At 40.8% G+C, this 14577-nt stretch overlaps 1 protein-coding gene across 1 annotated transcript in view; it reads right to left on the reverse strand.

Moving 5' to 3' along the window:
• Positions 1-531: 531 nt before the first annotated feature.
• Positions 532-14577, reverse strand: part of GBE1 (1,4-alpha-glucan branching enzyme 1) — a 594445-nt gene continuing 580399 nt past the window's right edge. The window contains exon 14 of the mRNA XM_086934076.1: positions 532-7230. Coding sequence (XP_086790202.1) covers positions 7174-7230 — 57 coding nt within the window. The 3' untranslated portion in view covers positions 532-7173. The remainder of the gene's footprint in view (positions 7231-14577) is intronic.

Raw genomic sequence — 14577 nt, forward strand, 5'->3', positions numbered from 1 at the left:
CGTAGTAAAGGTATGCGTGGTAAAGGCTGTCGTTGTAACCACGCATGCGTTGTAATGCATGCGTGGTTAAGGTTTTCGTTGAAACGGCCTCGTTGTAGTGGCCGTTTCCCGACAGATTTAAAAGAAATTCGATGTTTAAGTTCAGAGGAATCGGATTGTCGTTCTAAGTTTAAATGCTTTTGTAAACCTATGATAAATGTAATTAATACACGTAAACATAATTTACTCTATGAGCAATTGAAACACAGGAAAAGTATTTTAGGGCATGAGTAATTTTAAACATTGAAGAAAAGAAAACCACGAAAAAGCAAAGATGAGTCTTTTTAAACATTTATTGCCGCTAAATGATCTCCGAGTATTAACACGTCTTGCTCATGAATTCTTTTTCTAATACAAGAGAATTCGAAAAGGGGAATGCCGGAAATAAGGAGCCACGCAGCATGTAGTAACAAACTACAAAAACATCAGCAAACTGAATGAATATCTCACACATAATTAAGCTGTCACACTCGATGGCAAAACAAAGACACATTTAACATTTCAGAAGAAATTTAATTCAGTAGTTATGACAAGGGCACTGATTTTGTTAACGTCAACATTTAAAAATGCCTTAATAACTGCTTGTTCAACTAGGGGCAGTTAGAGGACAGTGCATCATAACGAACCATAGCACGTCTGTCTATACACAAAGATACAGCACAAAACATATCTAAGATTTGTATATTATTATGTGAAACTATAGGTCAGAAGTGGCTTTCGCTCCAGCAGGGCCACGTAGGAAGGTGAGGAAGGCCACACAGTCAGTGGTAGGACGGACACATCTCCTTGCGTGCTTGAAATTGAACTAAGGCGGAACTCCATGTCAAGGTCACTTCCTTCTTCGCAAGTTCCGCAATTACTATTTCTCATGAACCTTTATATACGGAGACAATCGTGCTATTCCGTGGACTGTTAATCACCACAACTAATATTTATCCAGTAGAATGTCATATTTCGTTTGACAAATGTAAATGTAAGCGTGTTTTTTCAGATAACTGTATTTTTGACAGAAATCTTTATATAATTAACAGATGTTCTTCCTGAAGTAGAATTTGAAAAAAAGTACACTCCTAAAAAATGTACCTAGTTATGAATAAATGCACTGTGAGATGTAAATTGAGAACTGCAAAAGGCAGTGTTTTATCCAAAATAAGACGTACAGCAGCTTCTCATGCAAGTAGTGAGTATGATACACAAAGCTTTCCTCTGTATAAAATTCAGAGCACCTCATAAAACTTTGGGTAGAGTGTTGTATATTTAATATCTAATTATCATTATCACCAACATAATTAACACTAGAAAAATATGTTATATCAACAGCGATCAGCAATGTAGAAAATTTGGAGGTGCCTTCTAAATTTTCAATATGCAGTCAAGTGCATTTTTGTATGATGCTTTTCCATGTGGCCATTTCAAGATGCTGCGGACATCTCCAGGTGAGCAATGTAAATCTCTGAATGTGGAGTACATTAATTGGTGTAAAGCTGTGCTCAAATAAGAACCCTAATTTGGTCCAGAAGAAATCTTTGTTTCGTTATTTTTAAAACATCCATGTCAAATGTCAGGATAAATACGATGTAGGTTTTCAAACAATCTATGAAAGATTTTATGGACCAAACTTAACTTCTTAGGAAGGACAATATTCGGGCCCCCTATGTAACCCATGGCGCTTCCCAGGGCTTGTAAATTCAGCAATGTGAAAAAAGCTCAGTGTGCCAAATCGTTGTCAATGGACAAAACGTCTTTTCTAGATCTCCCAGTATCAGTTACTTTTTTCTAAGCATGTCTAACGTTCAAAAGACTCATTTTGGGGTCACCCCCGCGCAACTCAAACAACTTGCACTTATGTACTCTGTTTATCTTACTAAACATACACTTCGTAAACTGTGCTGGGGAATTGAGATGCCTTGTAGTAGTAGAATAAAGCAATGCACACTCAAACGTGCAAAGGTTGCAGTTGGTATGGAAAATAGCAGTAGTGACCACAGAGGCCCTGGAGGAGCTTGATATGAGATACTGCACTCACAATTTGAGAATTGCAAATTCTGTCCTTACACTTTTGCATCTCTAACATGTTTTATATTTGAAGCAATACAGACAAACAGGCCAGACTGCTCTCATTGACCATACAACTCTCCCTTCAAAACATAGGCTTTGTCACAGGTACAGTTAAATAGCAGAATCCTTCAAATACACTTTAAACCATGTTTGCATTTGTTTTAAAACAATTGTCTTGTCAAGAAAATAGAGTAACTGGGCTAGAGAGGAGGGGGGTAGGGTAGCCTTGAGTAAGAAGTAAACCCAGAAAGTGGTGACATACTCAAAAGAGGCATCACCATAGAAATGTCACGCACTGTAATATTTTTTATTCAGAAAACAGTGTTATCAGCCACACTTGTTGAGGTTCTCAAACCGAACTAATTCAGCTCATAAGAAATCTTTTCATAAACATCTGACAGCTTTCCATTTCCATCACTCCTATTCCCAACTCTTTACAGAATGAAAACAATCAGATGTGAAACAACTGTAGGATTCATATCCAACTAATAGGGGCGATAGCAAATAGTAGTTTCCTTTTTTCTGTCTTTCACACATCTACCTATTAATGCTCATCTTCCTAGGTTTTGATATACTGATCGGCCTCATAATACATATTGACTTGTAGTGCACTTCGAAAAATACTGCATGAGAAATAGTTGCCTGCTTGGTCTGAATGAAACCTCTGCTCAAGATTATTCATTTAGTTCGTCAATGGGGTTTACCTCTTTTCGGGAATATTTATGCTTCCTAATGAGATGATACCAATACTTTGAAGGCATGACACCAAACCAGACCAAAATCAAAATTTCCTAAAGAAACAAGGTAACACCAAGCTACTATCATTCAACGTACAACTCAGGACATTATCATTCTGATGATTTAAAACCATTGCAGTACACATACAACTTTATTGATGAATACTTATTTTATGTTTTTTAGCTTACTCAGTCGTTCTGCTTATTAAAAAAAAATTATAATTTTAACACTGTTGTACAAAAAAGAAAAAAGAAATGAAAAATATCATCTTGTCCAGAATACTCAGAGAGACAGGCTATGTAGTGTAGTTCCAATTTCATCTAGAAGTTGTAGCATGATTTAACATAGGCATAGGAGGAACTTAAACAATTATTGATGATTACTACATTTAAATAATACCCTTGGAATGCACACGAGCTGGGATGAGAATGATGTGTTTGAGCTGCGCAGTCATCCAGCCCCAGGAGATGTACTGATTTCGAGAATTATTATTGAAAAACAAAGCTATCCCGGGGTCACATGAAAAAAAGGTACTATTTCAACAGTGCAGCGTTTCAAATGTTATGAACGGGGGGCCTGGTTCCTAAAGATTGGTGTACAAGTTTGACTTACATTTGGAGATATTCTACTTAGCTCATAAATTTCAAGAGGACTCCTGACTTACCCCAGGAATTCCAAAGCGCTACAATTTGAAATCACGGTAACATCTTTTGATCCATGTAAAGTCAACGTGCCAGTCCAAAGAACTTGAGAAATGCCCCTTTAGACTGATCTTAAAATCGAGATCCGTTTTTTTAACTAGAAAAATTGAGAATTCAGCCGTTGACACTTCTTCCCACAAACTAAAAAGGTAACCGAGCCAAAGTCACTTTCTAACCAGGTTTTCCAAGACTTCACTCCGACACTAGACCACAGAACAAGCCAGAGTGCAAACGCTGGGGACTATTGGTTTTATTATTTCAGACTGGAGAGCCCAGTCCAGTCAAAATATATAATTGTGTATTCCAAAAATACATGTCCGATATTAACTGAAGAACATGTGCTTGGCATTTTATTGCATTTATAGCAGAATAACAATTTGGATACCAGGGGTCTATATTGCTGAAGTGCCCCGGGGTGGGGGCGCAATAAGCATTTGTATCTGCTTTGTGTAGCCCGGGGCGCTTTGGTATTACAGAAGGGGCTGCAGATGCTTGTGCGTCCCCTTCTGTAATACGATAGCGTTTGCACATTTAAAGTGCCAAAACTATCATCAGAGGATGAGCCCTCATTTGCATGGGGGCATAGCCCCATGAAAATTAGCGAATTCTTTTGCCTCGGCACCAACGCCACATCACAGATGCGGGCGAAGAGGCAAAGAAGCTGTCAGGAAGGGCACTGATAGAGCGCCACTGGAAAGGTGGTGCACTGTCACTGTGCCCCCGATATCCGTTCTCTGGAGGATGGAAAGGGGATCCCATGGACTCCCGAGTCATCCCCTTGCACTCACTGCACCCACCTGCAAGGGAGCTATAATCCCCTTTAAAAGTGCAGGTGGGTTGCCAACTGCACTGTGAAACAGAGCGGCTTCAAAGCAGCCACTCTGTTTTTCACATAAATACACTGCCCGCACATTCATCATAATATGGAGCATTTTCCTTTAAAAAAGGTGCACCAGGCGCAATCAAGGAAAATGCGCAGTATGTATAATACGACCCTGGCATATTAAAAAATCGATTGAAATAAATGCATCCACAGACGGAATTCGCTCATACCAGAGACATTCTTGCTTGACAAACATTTAGGAATCTAACTCTAGAGAATTCTATAGAGTGTAGAATTTTACTAGGAATGATACAAATGGTTTAGCTGTTCATATTGGAGGACAATAAAAAGTCATCCAAACACTGAACTGTGGTCTTAACTGTTATGCTGCTTAATGTTAGTCAGAATCATCTGACTAACTTAACTGTTATGAACAAAGCCTTTGCATTTCAAGTGAAAAATCTGAAATTAAAAAAAATTAAATGTATTGCTTCAATAAAGGTTGAGAATAAAAGAAGGGCATCTCAGAGTTTTTTTTTTCAAATTAACATTATCAGTACTTTAGAGCTTTATTTTCAGGTTTCTTGGCAAGGTCTAGATTATGATTACTCCTAATTGGGTGCTAATTATATGCGAATTCCAAGGCCGAATGCAAGATCATTTCCTGTTGTCAGCTGTGACTTACTCTGTACTTTAGTGTGACTCACAGTTGAATTCACAAGTCTGCTTCATAAAATCTTTTTTTGTAAGCATGCCTTACTCCTGTGATGAAATAAATAAGTCACATACATCTGGAGTAAGACATAACTACTCACATAAAATACTTTGGTCACCAAGATTGCATTTAAAAGTAAGTGACGGCGGGTGCAGGTAAGAGTGCGGCGGGGAGGTGAGAGGGGGTAGTCGACAGACAATGACGAGGTAATCTAAAATAAAAAAAAATTAAAAACACTTACCTTGCACTCGCCACTTTGCCAACTCGGCGATGCAGCGAGTGCAATTTAAGTGGTTTTCTTTTCCCTCATTGTCCTAGTGAATCCCCCCTACCCCTGCCCCACCACCCCATTTCTCTTACCTGCACCACACCCGTGATAACCAAAGAGTGCATCTGATACAGAAAAAATGTGCATAATGTTACTACAGAAATTTGCTCCAATTTAAATCGCTGTGGAGGCAACTATAGCTTGGACATATTCAAGACCATGCAAGTTGTTTAGAGAGGTGTCATCAACAATGTCCTAATGGTATCATTTACAGATAAAATTAAGAATGATACAATACTGCAGAATGCAGTGTTTATCGCCACAAGTCCATGAAAAAAGATCTGGCCAGAAATGTATTGTCAAAAAAGTGAAAAACCTTTTCTATTTAATTAGGTATAACAATTAATATTAAGACACATCACACATACATAGAAAGGAAAAGGCGTTCAATGTGTGGAGTGTGCATAAAGTGTTCATGAGTGTGCATGATTGTGCATGATTGTGCAGGCAGTGCAAATAGGGGTAAGTAAGGAAAGCTAAGACTGCCGAAGAGAAACCACATTTCAATAATGAGCATGAAAAGAGTAAAGTTAGCAATTTATAATAACGTAATTGTACATATATGTGCTCAGGAATCAACAGACACTGACCATAATTCATAAAGTCATCATAAGGACAGAACATCAATGGAAGTGATGGTCTATCACTTAGTTCATTAGGATATGGCGCACCATGTGATGGAAAGACTTGCTCCCAATCAGCTGTATTTTTCTTTGATTGACCACTTTTGGCTCCATTACTCTTCCCAGCAATACACCCTGCTACCACGCCTAGAGCACTATAATTATAATAGTCATTAATATCCCCAATACTGATTCGGCAGCAATCTATAAGTTTAATGTTTCATTGGTGTTTTGTCCTGATGATGAGCTGATGAATTAGGATGGGTCGAAATGCCGTCAGCACTATATCAGCTGAAAAAGATGTGGATTACTGATCACATTTGTGCAATGAAAAACGTATAAATTGTTTTCTTTATACTTTTCATGCACATTATTGAACTGTGGTTTCTTTTTGCCGATCTTGTCTTTCCTTCCTTTCTTCTTTTTGTGCCACCTGCAGTGTTCTGAGCACTTATACACACTCCAGGCTATTCACCTTTTCTTTTCTACGTAGTTTTGATGATGCTTAATATTAACTGTTACACCTAATTAAATAAAGCTTTTTTTTGTTTTACCTTTTTGGGCTAATATCTTTGTTCATCAGCTTGTGGGGCTTAACAATACATTCTATAGTATTTTATTATTCTTAAATGTATCAATAAATGATACCTCTAGGGCACTGTTGATCATACTGGTTATACCCAGGGCCTTTTAAGGTTTATGGGTGACGTCTTTTTTGTATACTGCTAGTTATTTAGAGAGGGCACTATGGCTATTGGATTTAGTAATACATTTTTAGCCTTTGTTCAAGTTCTGCCTTAATTTGGTGCCAAACATACTCTAACAAAACAAAAGTTAAAATAAAGACAACAACAAACATCAGGGGAGACGTGTTGCACTGAAATCACTTCAAATCATAACTCTACCACAATATAACAACTATAGAGACTTTATTTTTCCTATTGTTTACCCTTCATATAAAAATAAAATGGTCGCTAGCTGGCAGCTAATGCTAATAAACTGCATCACATTTGTGTGGCCTATCAGGTATGCTGGTGCAGGAAGGTAAACCATACAATGCTGAAGAGCGATGCATTATTTTACAACAGCTGTCTATTCTACAAATCTCTCTCCTATTTGAATGACACTGCATCATCTTCTTCAAGTCTTCAATTGTGGGTATCCATATTCTGCATAACTATCGCCACTCTGCTTGGAATGTACACCTGGTGAGCAAAAAACACAGCCTGAGTTAGCATAGAGCACAGTGTTATAATATATATGCTACATATGTTTTAGAGAAAAGTAAAGGCCAGTCCCAGTATATCAAGTATCTAATTGTGTGACTTGAACATTTGTTTGAAGTAAACAGACTATCCTAAAATCCAATGTGGTAAAAAAAAAGTGAATTGTACAAAATATGACTTTTACATCAGAATTAGTCATCAGGAGCAATAGTTATGACACCAATCTTACAAAGTAACATTTTGTTTTGTTGGGCACCTCATTCCATTAATCAGGAAACACCTGATAATGGGTTAGTATATTAGGTGGATTACTTACCAGTAATATTAATTACTCAGATTCTATTTTCTTCATCAAAATATAAATCAAAATAAAAAGAAACATCCTTCATCTGCTAGAATGGCACTTCTCTCCCCAAGCGTTCTTCCCTTTCCATATTAATTCTCTCTAATGCACCTCCTTTGCATCCCAATAATGTTCCCTTATTTTTCTCTCACATCCTGCCCCTGCCTGAGTAACGACAAGACTTCTACAGTGGAAGCGATGGAACTGAAGTACTGGGGACAAGGAAAGGAGAATCAGAGTAATAAAGAATTCTGGTAGCAATTCAACCATTACCTACGAAAATCAGGACACATCCAACCAGAATAATTTCATATTTAACTCTGCTACTAAGAAAAAGCACACCATCAACGAGACGTAATGCACTACTTTTAAATGTATTATAACATTACATCTGATTGAAATGAAAACAAAATTAAAGCACATTACATTTTCAAATCACACTTGCGCTACAAAACACATGGCCTCCGCATTCTGTTTGTGACACATTCCCATTGGCATATGCAGGCTCTGCAGTGGGACCTGAAGTTCCAGTGGGCGCAGCATCAAGGGAATCTCTCCAACATATGTCCGGATCTCGGAGGGAACTGCAAAAAAAAAATCACACTTGCGCTACAAAAAACTCAGAAAACCGAGCTACATCAAATCCTTCAATGTGTTATGAAGTTAGAAGGGTTACTCCAAGGCGCAGCCTTACACAGGTCCACAATAGAGGCTCCTGCCCATTTACAAACCAGCCTGAACATAACCCTAAGAAATTACTGTTTTTATCCAAAGATGCACTGTAGAATTGGAAGATTTCAAGCCCCTTTTGCTGAATCAAATGTTGATAATAAAGGCTATCGCATATTTCATATTCAGCAGATCTGTTCAAATACAGTGTTACTGCTCTTACCACGAACAACTCCAAACTCAATTACTTGATTAGCAATTGGATAATGGCACAATATCCCAAGAAATAACGGAAGTACTTCCATACCTCCATGAAATTAAGTGTTAGAGCCTGATTTTGATTTTGGCTATGGCTTACTCCATCACAAATTCATCTTATTAAACATTTCATAGAATATAATATTTTTGTAATAGGCCAACAGGGTATCTGTCATGTTTGCCATGAAGTAATCAGCAAAAACATTTTCCCAGAGGGTCAGTGAGCTTCATGCCTGGTCATCCAAGCATCCTTATTTGACTATCCACCCAGACAAACTGGTGCTTCATACAAAAGCTTACTTTATCCCGGAAGTGGTCACTCCATTTCACGTAGGCCAATCCATCATTCTCCCTACTTATTATGCTCCACCTCATTCCTCCAAGGAAGAGGAGTGACTTCACCATCTGAAGCCAAAAAGGAGCATTGTCAATCTAACTTGATGGCACAAAAGAGTTGCAAGTAGATGACCAACTCTTCATGTGGTATGTCGGAACAAAGAAATGATGGGCCATACAGTAGCAGACCATCCCCCGATGGATCATGCTCTGTATCAAAATCGGCTGTGTATTGGCTGCGAAACAACCCTCTAAGGGTTTGTGTTCTCATTCCAGCAGAGCTAAAGTTGCAACCACTGCTCATGGAGTTCCAGTCCTGGACATCTGCCAGGCAGCAACGTGGACTTCACTGCACACGTTTACCAAATACTACTGCCTGTGCAGTCAGGTCTGTAAGGATGGGCACTTGTCCTGCTGGACTTCCTCATGCGAAATTGGTCTGCAGACCTACTTCTGAGGTGGTATTGCTTGGGTATGTATTATAAGGTAAGAAATCTGTAGCTTGAAGTTTTTTTTCAGATAAAGAAGTTGGCTGGCTGGGTGTTCACTCCTTCACTTATTTGACAGCAAATCTGTGCAACTCCCTGTTTTGTAAAGGTAAAATACAAAGGTTTTTATGGAGATCATGTAGGTGCGAGTTAATCCCCTCTTCTTAGGTTAACATGCCAGAGCCATCAAATTTGGTGCCTCTTCATGTTCTAACTTAGAATGTTAACGGACTTTTGGTAAAAAACAGGAAAAGAATTCTGGAAGATTTGAGGCTCTCGAATAGTTATAATTTCTCAAGATACTCACCTCTAAAATGTTATGTTTTCACATTATTACTGTTTGAGTGCTTTGTAAATACTTTGCACATTGACTCGAAGGTAAGCCTGACTGCTTTGTGCCAAGTTACCAGAGGCTTAAGCACAGTTTTATTTAGTGACTTTTGTTATTTACCCTGTCGAGAATTGTGTTTATTACTTGAGTGGGGCTCTCACCCCCCTTAACAAATAAACCAATTTCTAACAGTGGTTCTTTACGAAGATCAAAAATAGGAACTTTGCAATGGATATTACTTTTCTGTTAAAATCTCGTCAAAAATCTCCTTGTGAAGCACTGAAGGAAGTATAAATATTTTTTCTGTGAAAGTTGTGATTTAGAGTTTGCCAGACTGATTACTTCATGGCAAACATGACAGATACCCTGTTGGCTTATTACAAAAATATTATATTCTATGAAATGTTTTATAAGATGAATTTGTGATGGAGTAAGCCATAGCCAAAATCAAAATCAGGCTCTAACACTTAATTTCATGGAGGTATGGAAGTACTTCCGTTATTTCTTGGGATATTGTGCCATTATCCAATTGCTGATCAAGTAATTGAGTTTGGAGTTGTTCGTGATAAGAGCAGTAACACTGTATTTGAACAGATCTGCTGAATATGAAATATGCGATAGCCTTTATTATCAACATTTGATTCAGCAAAAGGGGCTTGAAATCTTCCAATTCTACAGTGCATCTTTGGATATAAACAGTAATTTCTTAGGGTTATGTTCAGGCTGGTTTGTAAATGGGCAGGAGCCTCTATTGTGGACCTGTGTAAGGCTGCGCCTTGGAGTAACCCTTCTAACTTCATAACACATTGAAGGATTTGATGTAGCTCGGTTTTCTGAGTTTTTTGTAGCGCAAGTGTGATTTTTTTGCAGTTCCCTCCGAGATCTGGACACATTTTGGAGAGGTTCCCTTGATGCTGCGCCCACTGGAACTTCAGGTCCCACTGCAGAGCCTGCATATGCCAATGGGAATGTGTCACAAACAGAATGCGGAGGCCATGTGATCCAGCAGCTGCAGAGTCAGTACCACCAAAATCCAGGGTAGAGGCTGGAACATCGGTATCATAGCTTGAATATCTTGGACTCAGTGTTAGGAAGGATAGGCCCAAAACGGCAACTTATCCAGAGCAGCTCTGATGAAAGTGAGTGTGAGAGGGAGTCAGATGAGACTTTGGCACATTAATAGTGAACCTCAATGAATGTTGGAGGTCCACTGTAGTCTGAAAGTGGGAGACGACAGCCTGGGGCGTGCCTGCCTTTAACAGCCAGTCGTTGAGACAGGGTAGAAGACTGGCCGCATGGATCTCTGCAGATTAGCTGCAACCACATCCATTACCCTGATTAACACCAGAGGGGCACTGATGAGGCCATAGGGAGCACAGCAAACAAAGTGCTTGTGGCCCACAGTGGGAACCACAGTTAACACCTGTGGGCATGCAGGACAAGAAAATATGTGTCCAGCAAGTCTAAAGCTACAATCCAGTCCCCAGATCCAGTGCAGACAGGACCTGAACAAGAGTGAGCATCCTGGATTTCACTTTCTTGAGGAAGAAATGGAGAGATTGCAGGTTGAGGATAGGACAAATGCCTCTGTCCTTCATGGGAACCAGAAAGCAGCATGAATAGGAACCACTACTTACTTCAGACGCTAGCACTCTCTCCATGGCTCCTTTAGCCAAATGATCCATCACTTCCTGGTGGGGACGGGATTTTTTGTTGCCCCCCATCAGTCTGTCGTACCTGGGTGGCCTGGAGGGAGGGTAAGTATTGAAAGGGAGGGAGTAGCCAGACAATATGAAAAACCCGATGTGAGGCAGGTGATGGCGAATCCTGCTTCCTATTGAGTGTCCATGATGGGAAATGAGTAGAATTTGAGGGTTTTGAGGCTGTGGGGTGGGGGATTGACCCAACCGCTGGCTATCCAACCCATGGGGCTGGTATGAACCACATCCATGACCATGCAGAGGCTGGAAAGCTTGTGTGCCACTGTTGGTGGGTGGGTAAGGATCCGGTCGCACACCCCTTCTGTTGCTAAGAAAGAAGCAAAAAGTAGATTGAGGGTGACCAGGGGCCATAGAAAGGCTCAAGGACCTGGCCGTAGCCCTGCTCTCCTTAAAGTGCTCCAGCACTGAATCGGTCTTGACTCCAAAGAGACAGGAGGCATCAAAGGGCATGTCAACAAATGACTGGACATTCCCAGAAAAGTCTTAAGTCATCAACCAGGTGCGGAGTCGCAGATTCACTTTCGGTGAAGCCCCTCTGCCTAGAGAGCACGGCCCAGGCCTCCTCAGAGACCTGCACAACTGTATCCCACAGAGCATGAGAATAGCAGCCCAAACGACATGCACAGTGTTCGCCTACCACAATGCCAGGTTGGTGGAATAATAATAATAATAATAATAATAATAATAATAATAATAATAATAATAATAATAATAATCCACATTTGTAATGTACACAATCACCCGTTAGGGTCTCTAGGCGCTGGGGGCAGTCGGGAAGATTAAGCAAGCTATTGCCCAGAGTCACATGGTGCTGGGCTAATCTGCCACCGGTGCCGGGGATCGAACCGTGATCCCCAGATTTCGGAGTCTGTCGCCCTAGCCGCGGCGCCATACCTCTTCCAGGTAAGAAAACATTTTCTTACCAAATTAGTCCAGGCTCTTGGATTTCCAATCCGGCTGGTTGTTGGGAATGCACCAGGATTTACTTGTCAAATGGAGGTTTGGATCATCAAGCTCTCAAGGTTAGTATGTTCTGAGAGAAACCTTGGGTCCCCTGGAGCAGGCCATTGGCAGCAGGCCAACATCCTATTCACAGGCAAGACGTTCTAAGGCTTGTACACTTCAGGGTCCAGCAGCTCATCCAGTTCCCCCCACAGTCCTAGAACTAGAGCTCCGGCTCTGGCCTAGAAGGCATGGCTCCAGTCGGCGCTATAGCCGGTGTCAAATGATGCCCCTCCAGCTCGGTGTTGGAGTCTGGAATGAGAATGGGTGTAGGTACAGCGGCATAACCGGAGAAGGTTGAAATGGCACAACCAAAGCTGATCTGAATCAATCTGTGGATCTTTGGCGCCAAAGTGGCTCAGGTGGCATGGATCCAATAGGTGCCAATCCTGCAACCCGCGGTGCCAATGGCACACAAAAAGGAATAGGAAGCTCAAATATGAGGAACATGCCCTTAAAAACTCATGAATTTGAGTGGGGGTCACTGACTTCTGGAAATGTGGGGAGGTGCTTGCTTAACTATTAAGCTAGGCCTCTAGGGACGCTCCTTAGTTTTGTCAGCTGATGGATGAGGTGAAGCCGAAATACTCTTACTTCTTTTTGTGGGACCTAGATTTACCCGAAGTGCTCAACAACTTGGAGTGGGACGATGATCTCTGACTTCATGACCGCTCCAGAGACCTTCCTCCCGCCTGGGACCTAGAGGGTCGCATGTTGAGCTGGCTTTCGAGTCAAGGTCTTGTTCAACGCACCATAGGCAAACAAGGTGCGGGTCCGACACCAACAGATGTTGGTGACCAGTGCTGCAGGACTTAAACCCAGCCTTCTTTGATGACATATTTGCCACATCAAGAGGTAAAATCTCAAGAAACAATGATAAAACATCAAAAAGACCTTAATCTTGAAGTGACTAAGGGGTATACTTCCCAGATCTGCGTTGATTGGCGAGGAAAGAATATAACTGATGTCAGTGCATGTAGGTGGCACCTATATAGCTAACGTGAAAATCAATTCCGGCATGACAATGCCAATAAAGCCATTTGGAGCTGAGCAATGCCATGTGGAACTGAACAATGCCACCTACTGGTGCACAGATTTACTGCTCAAAAAATAATTATGGATCCAGTCTGTTGGAAGGTGGCTTGTTAGTATGTGCAGGTAGGTACCTACAGCCAGTAACAGCACAATCACAAATAAAAGACCAGTAAAGTCTCAATAAATTAGTCCTTGCTCAATCTGTGGCAGCTTGGCTCATGAGCAGTCAGGCTTAACTTAGGAGACAGGTGTGTAAATTATTTAAAGACATCAATACAGTAAATAAGTAAGACAACCACAAAATAAAAATCCAACACCAATTTATAACAGGAAATATTTTTATGATTAAAATGACATAAAAATGACAAAAATCCAATGTAGGGAATTGGGGTTATGAATGTTTAAAGATTACATGAGCTTTCTGGTCCTTAAAAGCCTAAAGTGCCAACCGGGAACATCTTGTCGCGCTTGACTGGGACCAAATCAAAGTTTCAGGCTGACCGTGATGTAGTGCTGGTTGGATAGGATTGGGTTGTTGGGGTCGGTCAAAATGTTACCTTGGCACATAGTGTCTCTTTTGGTTCTTTTTCTCTCAACGTCGAGTTAGGCTCCTCGCTGGCTGGAGTGCAGTTCGACAAGGAGGCTTGCTTCAGTGCGAGGCATTAGTGTTTCCTGGAGGTCTTGATTCTTGTAGTCGAGCACGAAGAGCTACGAAGCTTTCAGCAGGGCAAATCTGAGGTACAGGCTGAGTCACGGTTCCACATCACCAGCTTCACTCTCGACAATGGGTCAGTCAACTAATAGCGCTTTTACCAACCATCCTCTAGATTATTCCAAACTTCTGGATAGTTGCTCCTTGGAGAGTTGGGCCTACAATTCTAACAGTACACCTGGTCAAATCCTTAAAAGTCCACTGGAGGCTGGTCATCTGGGCTCTTCTTGATGGTGGTGATACTGATAACTTTAAAAGCTCTTTTGTACCTGTTTGTTAGGCATGCCACTTCCTAATCCTTTAAAGCAAGGTAAAGTCCACTTTTGTTAATCTCAGAGTGTGCAGCAGGTGCAGTCCTTCAGAGTGCAGTCCTCTCTTGATGCAGACCAGGGATCCAGCAGGGCAATCCTTTTCTTGATTTTCCAGGCAGG

The sequence above is a fragment of the Lissotriton vulgaris genome, chromosome 8 (genome assembly GCF_964263255.1).
Source record: "Lissotriton vulgaris chromosome 8, aLisVul1.2, whole genome shotgun sequence".
Lineage (NCBI taxonomy): Eukaryota > Metazoa > Chordata > Amphibia > Caudata > Salamandridae > Lissotriton > Lissotriton vulgaris.